Below are 9579 nucleotides of genomic sequence, written 5' to 3' on the forward strand. Positions count from 1 at the left end.
GAGGTGAGGGCAAACCGGCAGGGGTGCGGAGCAGCAGGGCTCCTCCGCAGGTATCGTCCGTGGGACAGGGACAGGAGGTGGCAGTGTCTTGGTGGAGGCCTCGTGGGGCAGGAGGGGGTAATGGGGGGAGCAGGGACAGGCGGTGGGCCGTGAAGCGTTCCTCCTGGCACCCATTTTCACCACCACATCCCTGGAGCCTGTAAAAGCCCGGCTGTAGCAGGCTGGTGGGTGGTTTCTCCTCTCTCATCACCAGTCCCGTCTGGATGCCTGTGTGCTGCCTGGGGAAAGGAGGGGAGGACTGGGGGGCAGTAGGGACCTTTTCCTCTTGCCAGCGGCAAGGCAGCCGGCCAGTTCGGGTGCCAGGGGAATCACAGCCTTGGGGCGCAGATTTGGGATGTGCCTGAGCCTGATGGGTGCCTGCCCTGGGTGATCTTTTCTCTCAAAGTACCTCTGTACCTTCCTATGCCCTGTCACACCCCACAACCTGCCAGCTCAGGGAGCTCAGCAGGCACAAGCATCCTCCTCTTTCCAGGGTGATGATGCTCTGGTTTCTTTAGCAGCTGGCCTGCAGCTCTGTGCTGCTGGAGGGACTCTCATTCTCCTCCCCATCCTTCCTCCATTCTTAGCTGCCCTGGCCAGCAGGAAAGTAATTTCCCAACAGAGCAGCTTTTTGTCATCCTCATTGGTTTGGTCACCTTGCAGAGGAGACTAGCCAGGCACCAAACATGGGTAAGTGTGGCTGGGAATGAATCGTCATCTCCTCCTGCTCTGTTTGTTTGTAGCTCTTTCGCTGGCCTCACTACGGGAAGCTCGTCATGGGAGAAATGCTGTCTATTAAGGTTTACAACTGCAGCAAGGTGTTTAGCAACAGGTAGGTGCTTTGGTTGTTGGAGTGACCAGCAGAGGTGGGGGAAGAGACATCTGGGCTTTAAATTTTCTACTGGGAGTAGAAAATATTTATTTGAAATTTGATGGAAGAAAAGAAGGATAGCTGTATATATTAAGTTAATAAGAGGAATGATTTAGTTGTGCCAGCAGTAACAAAGACTACCTAAGGATCCAGATCAGGCCCCCAGGTGGGACAAAGGTAAAATAGAGCCTAAAAAATAGAGCTACAGGGGCAGGACTTGCAGCAGAGTGGGGACCTGCTCTCACCCTGTAGATCCACATTGTGACTGTGACTGTGCTGCACCCAAATTCAGCATGCCTATCAGTGGGAAAAAGCCCCAAGCTCGTGGTAGTATGGTTTAACCTTTAGAAAAGATGGCAATTTAAACTGGATCAGCCAATTTAAATTTTTAAAAAGGATCAGCCAAAATTTAAAATGCTTCTAGGAAGCACAGACACAATACTGTGAACTCAGCAGCTATTCTAGCAGCTGTAAAACACTTCAGGGAAACCCAAGAGATTGACAGATCGAGTAGTGGTGGTGGAGCAAGCACGGGAGCAGAGGCATGTCCTCCCAGGTCACGTGAAACATGAGGATGCAGGGAAAAGTGCCGGCTCTGATAAACAAAATGTAAGAACTGAAGGAAAATCAACAGGAACAACTTTCTAGAGGCAGCTAATAATGCAAACTTTTTCAGAGCCATCCCGAGCCTGCCAGAGAGGGTGTGGAGGAAACAGAGTACAGCACTTACAGCCAGAGCAGAAAATGTGGCTGAACTTTGCGTCACTTTTTACTGGATGCTTTCCTTATGGTAACTGGATCAGAGGAATTGTCTGTGACTGAAATGTCAATAGAAATGGCTCTAGGGCAAACAGATAAAACAAACAGTAACAAATCACCAGGGCCTGCTGGCTCTGAGCAAAGAAGTCCAACCAGAAATGCCTGGACTGGCACTGGCAGCATCTCTCCTTGCACCTCTGCTGCTGGGGGGCAGAGTAATGGCAGGTGACAGATATGACACTTTAAAAGCAGTTGTTCAGTGCACTGGGATGATAAAAAAATAAATAGGAAGAGAGTGTGGAAGGACCGAAGGGAAAAACTTGTTAGGCCATTGTATCGATCTGTGGTCTCTGGACTTCTGCATGTGCAGCCTTTCTGTGGCAGCAGCAGCACGGAGCTGCAAAAGCTGGAGAGGAGGGGCATGAGCAGAGAGATTCCTTCGTCAAGGGTAGGAGACTAGACAGACATCCTGGAGAAGAGGGAGACGAGAGATCAGCAGCTTGCAGCTGAAATGGAGGTGACTGGGGAATGATTATTCCTGTCCCAGCAGGCAGTGAAGTGCTCCGATGGTGGTTTCTAGCAGGTAGCAGGAAGCTCTGCTTCATGTGGGGCTTAGCTTAGGTGCCGGCAGAGCGGCCATGGCGAGATGGAGGCCAATGTACAAAGGGGCTGCAGCCAGCAGTAACACAAGGTGGGGTTAGGAGCGGCTTAATGTGACCCCATATGTGTTACCGCCACTTGCAGGGAGCCAGATGACCCTTTCCCTGGGAGAAGCCCCTTTGCAGTAGTTAAATTTTGGTCAGACTTGCTGCAGACTTCCCTGCAGCCATGCCTTTTTCCTATCTCTGTATTTCCTTGTGTGGACCCTCTGCATCCCAATTTTATCTGGGAAGAGTCACCGCAGCTCTGCTGGGTGCCCAAACACAGGCTGGCTCCCATGAAGCCCAGCTCTGCTGAAGGGGAGAGCTCCCTCACACCTGTGGGACACAAGCCTTTAACCATCAATGGCAGCTCAGTTGCAAGCAGCTGCCTGGGCATGACTAGGATGGAGGCATGACCTGCTGCTGCAGGGTCCGTGGGTCTCAGGTATTTCAGCTGCCAGGCTCCCTGTGGAAAGTGCTGCAGCAATTTTCTGCCTTCACCACAGTTCGGAGGGGCTGCGAGCAGGAGAGCGGAGCAGGTACTCTTTCGCCCAGGATGTAGGCACTGATGCCATGTACAGTATTGCTGCAGCCTCTGGTTTTGTTCCAGGCTTCTTGGCACCCTTGTCCTCAGCCTTCAGCACCTGATGATGTCCGGGAGGCTGATCCTTCGGGAGGCCCTTGTCGACAGAAACCAGCAAGTCACCGGTGTAAGTCCTCCATGGACGGCCTGGCCATCATCAATCAGGAAGACTTTGTGGGAAACCTTGTGTGGTGCTTCCCAGGTGGATTTGGGGCTGAGCAGAAGTCCAAGGTGCTGCTTTGCGCCTGGACATGCTGTGGCATTTGTGCCCTCTCTGCACAGGGGTGCAGCCACTTCATACCCATCAAGTTCTAGGAGCATCCAGAAGTGCATGGGGTGGGCTGGGGGCCCTGGAGACCTGCCGAGGGCCTGGACGAGCAGAGGGAGGCTTAGTAAAACCTCCTCAGATCTGGGTGATGGATGCTGGTGGTATTTCATTTGGTTCTTGCACCACACAGTGCGCAGCTGCTGCATGGTGCAAAGCAGAGAGGAGCTGACAGGGTGAGGCTGAAGATGGGAGGGTGCCTTGGGACCCCTGGTGAGCTCTTAGGTTAAACACCAGTGCTATCTTGATGGCTTAATGATGGTCTTGGGGCAGCATGAGTGGCTCTGATGCCTGCCTGCCCCTCTGCTCTGTGCCATGGGTCCCTCGCTGTGGCCTTTGTGCTGGTGGAAAATGAATGCAACTGAAAAATGAACTGTTTCGTGCCAGCTGGGCGTGCAGGCATGGTTCAGCAAGTGCTGGACAACCAGGGCTGGGTGCCAGGGCTGTGGGCAGGGCCAGGAGAAGGAGAGGCAGAGGCAGACAGCCCTGCGATGTGCTGCACCCCTGTTTGCCCTTCCCATGGGCACCCTGACTCACCCCCGTGGAGGCATGTGGGATGCAGCTCTGTGTCCACCAGACCACGAGCCCCTTGGCTGCCTCTTCCCTTGTGCTAACAGCAGCACTCATGCTGAGGAGTGCTCCAACCAAACACCAACTGCATTCCGTTTTTCCGGCTTAGTTTTTGGTGGTGCAGCTGCACAAGGACTGCTGGGGACGGAAATAGGGCAGGCAAGACTGGATGCCCATCCAAGAGCAGCCTGAAACCCTCTCCCTCAGCTCAGCTGGGAAGAGACACATCTCCAAGATAGAGAGGCTGTCTCAACCTCTGCTCCTTTAGCAAAGTGGGAACAAAGCCCTTCCTGCTACTCCAAATCCTGTTCTTCTCTGGGACTTCATTTATTTGCATCCCTTTTTTCTCCTGGTAGTTTGAAGGGTTTTTTTCAGAGCCCCAGCTATTCACCCAGCTTTATTTCAGGCTTCTGCATCCATCCAGCCTTTGCTGCTGCCTTTCCTGGCCACTGTTTTCTTGAGCACTTCTCCTTGTACTTCTCCTCCCAGACACATGTGTCTTCCATGAACTGAGCTATGAACCCAGCTGGTACATCCCCTTCAGTCTACTGAGAAGTGACCTCCTTCATGGCTGCAATTTTGGCTTCCACTGGGAAGTTCTTTTGCATTTGTGTTTGATCGAGATCAGGCTGGTCACCTGCAGACCAAGTGGTTTCAGACCCATGCTGATACCCAACACGCCACATACTTCTCTGGCCATCCTTTTTCATCACTAATGCTAAGTTGATGTCTCCTGTGATGCAGACTCTGTGTGTGCTTATGGCTTCTGTAGTGTCTCGCACCAAGCTGTCGTGCCTGGGGATGCTTTGCCAGCTGTCTTGTGTTTCCCACAGAGAGACTGCAAATGTTAGTTTGCTCTGCAGCAGGGTTCTCCCCACTTTCCTTGTCAAAAGTGTCCCAAGATGGCTATCAGGGGCCTCTCCATGGTATATTTCAGATTTGGAAACTTGAGCCAGCTTTTATTCAGTGACTCCTGGAGTTTGGGAGGCTATAGAGGCAGGAGTTTGGTTAACTCTAGCTTGTTGATGGAGGCAGGCGAGGATAGTCAGGTATAAATAGACTTCTTGTGGGGTTGTGACCCACTTCCTTCCCCTTCTTTCCACCAGCATCTCGCTTCTTTTTTTCTTCCATGCTCCCCTTCCCCTTTTCTGTGACATTCCTACAGTTGTTCTGTGGCTGTTTTGTTTTCTGTTTGTAGATCTACATTGAGTTGGATTTGCGCTACCAGCCTCCAGATGGCTCCGCTGGGACCTGGGTTGAAGAGGACTTTGTCTATCAGATGAAAGACAGGTACTGAACCTGGGAGGAGCAAATTTCCAGGCAGCTTGTACAGCTGCCTTTGCCAGTGGCTGCCTTTGGGATGCAGTCCAGCCTCATTTACTCTCCACCTCTGGCCAGGCTAATGCATCTGTGCTTTACAGCAGCAATACATGAGCAGGGCTCCTAGAAAGAAAATACCTTGTTTTCACGAAAAGCCCATGACTGCAATAATCCACTGCACCCTGGGAGTCCATTCAGACTGGAGAGCATTTCTGCAGCCTTCCTGGCTGATGGGAGCAAGACGCTGGTTGCAAAGTTGCAGAGAGCATGGCTTTGGACCATAGCAACCCCAAGCATCCTGGACATAGGTGGTGCCGACATCTGGGCAGACAGGATGACAGGCAGACAAGGTCTGGGGAGTATCGCTTCTGGAGTGTCAGAGGCAAAGCAGCAGGCACACAGGGTGGGCAGTGGAAAAGCATCGCTTAGGAGGATGCTCATGTCCCTGTCAAGAGCCAAGCAGGAGCATGGCTGTGGCACTGTTACTTAAATGCATCAGTGAACAGCCACAACACACTTGTGTTTTCAGCAAAGCATCTGTTCTTCTTACAGTTCAGAGTTAATTATCCGCAATCCTGGATTTGAGGAGCTGGAGTAAGTAGCCCTACTTGAGTGTATCAGCTCACCCTCCTGGGGGGGAGGGGAGTGCACAACCCACTCATCAGGGCTGACGATGTGGCGTGTGATGTGGTGGGGGGTTTGCAGGGCAGTTGAGGGGCCAAGAGCAAGTGAACTGGACAGGAGGGCCGCTGCGCTGGGCAGGAAGCTGGCAAAAGGCCTGGAGACTGACGAGGAAGAGGAAGAGGAGGAAGAACATTTCTACGATGTGTCTGAGATGGAGGTCTCAGCCATTGTCTTCAGCCCTGTGAAGAGGTATCTGTGGCATGCTCTCATCTCTTGCCCGCTTGGGCTTTGGAGTGGGAAGTGCCAGCTCATGGGGTGATTTCTGGGGGAATCCTGCATCTCTTGGCATTCTGCTTCTGCAAAATGTCAGAAACCTTCAATCTGCAATAGCCCCAGACAGGGACTGTTGGGGATTTGCTAGTTCCCCTGGGCAGGGACCCATTATTTGCCAGGGTTTCCATTGCTTCCCTTGGTGGGGGCTTGCTCAGGTCCATGTAGATGAAAAGGCCTGCTAACTTGGGTTGTTTTTCTGTGCAGCCGCTCCAGACTTTGCTCCACACGGGACCTCTTTGCCACCCCAACCCCGCAGAGCTTCCAGGTACTGCAGCATTGGGTGCGCGTCCCTGCAGCTGCATCTGGCTCCACAGCCTGTCCCTCCCTGCCTTGCTGTGGGCCTGAGCTTCTCCAGTTGCCACATACCCTGGCGAGGCCTCTAGCACGAAGATGCCTTCTGGCTTTGTGTGGCTTCCCTGGCCAAGGTGTGAGATTCCCTGAACAAACTGCATCCATGGCTCCAACATCAGCCAGCCCAGAGCAGAATTTCTTTTTGGGCCATGTAGTTAGCTATGGATGTACAGGAGAATGGAATCTGCCTGACAGCCACATGTGCCACTAAAAAACACTGCCTGAGCAGAGCTTCAGAGAGCACCCAGGCAGGGCTGGTGCCTGCCAGCTTCCCCTGGGCCTTGCCCAGGCCCCCAGGGACAGCTGTGGGAAATGGCTGGGGGTGGAGTACTGCTGCAGGGGCTTTCTTGGAGATGCCAGGAGGCTGGTATGAAGCTGTAGCTCTGGCCGATGCTCTGACATCAGGTTTAGTTGAAAACACTGTGAAGTTTAGAAATGGAGTTCAGTCCCATCTTTTGCCCTGCAGATTTCAGGGCAGGTCTCCCAGCCTGGCTATGGATTTAAATCCTTTCCTTAGTTCTAAGTAAACATGGACTCACATTTGGGTCTGCTGCTTTTCAGGGCTGGATCCTATCCACCAAGCAGGAAGCTTTTTCTGGGGGTAGAATTCCCTACCATCCTTTTCTTGAAGCTATTATTCTTTACCTTAATGACTGCCTAGTTGCTTGTACAGAGAGCAAACGTGAAAACATTTCTCCCATGTCTTAGACCTGTAACCAGTCACAGCAAATGAGACAGCCACATTCCAGTCTTTCCAATGGTGTCCATCTCAGTAGGATTCAAAGAGCATCTTCTCCAAGATGCTCTTTGGACCTCACCATCTGGGAGGGGTTTACATCCCCTTGGGATCAGGAACTGAGTGGGGACAGTGCTGCTGGGGGGACAGTGCCATCAGGGAGGCCACTCTTGTCAAAGGTGTTGGGAATTTTAATGCTTCATTTCCTTGCTTGTCTGAAAGAAACAAATATCTCAGATACCATTTTGGTTTGTCCTGGCTATAGCAGATTTCAGCAGCCATGCTCTTGTCTGCCCCGAGTGTCCACCCCTGCGTTGAGAGGGCCCTGCACATTTGCATACTGGTATTGCTGAAATGAGCTCAAAATGCAGCTGGAAACAAGGAGAGTGCTGATCTGAGGGTTTTCTCCCACATTTTCTCAGGTTGGGATTAATATAATTGAAGCACAGAAGCTGGTGGGGGTGAACATTAACCCCTTTGTGGTAGTCAAGGTTGGAGAGGAGAAGAGGCACACAGCGACACAGAAGTCAACAAACTGCCCCTTCTACAATGAAGTATGTGATATGGACAGAGGCTCTGTCCTTGCCCTACTGGTGTCCTAAGTGGCTGGGGCCATCCTTGCAGGGGATGCTCAGGATGCAGCTGCTCTCAGGCAGAGGCACTTGTGGGGCCATGTTGGGAGCCTGGGGCTCAGCTGTCTTGATCTTCTCTTTCAGTATTTTTTGTTTGAATTCCATGAGCCAAGGGACATTTTATTCCACAGACTCATAGAGATCTCTGTAAGTATGTCCTCCTCTGTGTCCTTCGTTGGTAACTGGTACAGTCCAATGCTTCTGCATGTGGATGCTGGGAGTGATGGGCAAAGCAAGGGTACCAGTACTAGGCAGGTTTCCCAGCCAGAGGCATCTGCCCTGCAGCGAGACCAAATGACCTTCCTGTGGCCACAGTGGGGCAAAGGCCCAGTCCTGCTCTGAGCCAGCACTGGATGGTGCTGCCTTCCCACCTTTCCCCTGTCAGTTTTTTCTTGCATCCAGTGACTGAAGTGGGGCTTCTGGGGCAGTTTCTTGCCCGTTGCCTTGTTCCCCCTCTGTTCTGGGAGTGATTCCCTGCTGCCTCTTACCCTGTAGCCTCATCCTGCAGGTTGTGGAGGCAATGACTGGTGTGAAGGGGAGCTCAGCAGTGGTTTGTGATTGTAGAAAAGCCCAGGCAGGCAGAAAGCAGTCTTCAAAAATCCCCTGGCCCAAAGCACAGGGGCTTCTTCAAGACATGGGGCTTTTCTGAAGATAGCTAAACCCAGTCAGCACCTCCTTTGCCACCTGATCTCCAGCACTTTCCCTATGAAAGGCTGCATGTCTCCTCTGCTGATGTGGGTTCAGCAAGCACCAAGCAAGGCTCGGCTTCTGGGAGAGGCACTAGCCTGGTGGGGGCATGGCTCTGCCCTGATCCAGCAGGATATGGACGTGGGACTCCCTGCAGGAAAGCAGGTCTGACTGTGGCCCATCTTAGGGGTTTGGCTTATCTGGGTCTGTCAGGAGAAGCTGAATTGGTTGCATGTGAATTTGCCTTGGCCCAGGTTTGACTGAGGGCTATGGGCTGGTGGGATTTGTGGGAATGGTTGGGCAGGAATGGGTTTGTCCCAGGGCTAACTCAGATGGGTCAGTGTGGATGAGGATCTTGCAACTGCTGCCTGAGCTGTGCATTGGAATGGGCATCTCCTAGCAGACCTGTCCTCCTCAGAGGTGTCTGGATGTGTCACCTGGCTGCCCACATCTCTTGGTGCTCAGGGGGGTTTGTGCTCTCTGCAGGTTTTTCACTCAAAGAAGATACCGTTCCTGGGAACGTGCATAGGAACATTCAAGATAGATGTTGTGACGGTGTACAGCCAGCCAGGTATGACCAATGGCACTGCGTACCTGCTCCCTGACCCCAGCTTTGTCTGAAACTGATGTTTCCTTCATGCTCTGCTGGGTCTGGTGAGGGCCCTGTCTTTAAAGCACTTAGTTCACATGAGGACCAGAACTTGCAGTCCTGGCCGTCTAAGGGCTGGTGATACCTCCTGCACCTCCAGAGGCAGAGTCAGAGCAACCTTTGTGCAGATGCAGTTGGGATGTGAAACGGTAACCTGGGCTCTCCACAGGGAACTCCTTCCCTTCCCTCTCAGATCACAGGTTTTTCCAGAAGTGGGCTGTTATCAGTGACCCCACAGACACCCGGGCAGGCGTGAAAGGCTTTGTGAAGTGCAACATCTCCGTCACCGCACGTGGGGATGTTGTGGGCTCCCTTCCCACTTCCTCGAGCAGCCGGGATGAGGACATTGAAAGGTAAGTGCAGTGCAGTCCTGTGTGGGCTTGGGAAAAACAGTCATGTCTCTCTTTGCACTACCTTTTTTGCCCCATTTTTCCCTCTTCTGAAGGGGAAAAACCCAGG

At 52.5% G+C, this 9579-nt stretch overlaps 1 protein-coding gene across 1 annotated transcript in view; it reads left to right on the plus strand.

The window, feature by feature from the left end:
* LOC104125416 (fer-1-like protein 4) overlaps positions 1 to 9579 on the plus strand; it is a 40195-nt gene that overhangs the window by 1177 nt on the left and 29439 nt on the right. Inside the window, 10 exon segments of the mRNA XM_035893361.1 lie at positions 783 to 871; positions 2921 to 3020; positions 4987 to 5078; positions 5661 to 5702; positions 5814 to 5981; positions 6270 to 6330; positions 7575 to 7706; positions 7869 to 7931; positions 8958 to 9042; positions 9314 to 9473. Of these exon segments, the coding sequence (XP_035749254.1) occupies positions 783 to 871; positions 2921 to 3020; positions 4987 to 5078; positions 5661 to 5702; positions 5814 to 5981; positions 6270 to 6330; positions 7575 to 7706; positions 7869 to 7931; positions 8958 to 9042; positions 9314 to 9473 (992 nt within the window).

The sequence above is a fragment of the Egretta garzetta genome, unplaced genomic scaffold (assembly GCF_000687185.1).
Source record: "Egretta garzetta isolate BGI_Z169 unplaced genomic scaffold, ASM68718v1 scaffold440, whole genome shotgun sequence".
Lineage (NCBI taxonomy): Eukaryota > Metazoa > Chordata > Aves > Pelecaniformes > Ardeidae > Egretta > Egretta garzetta.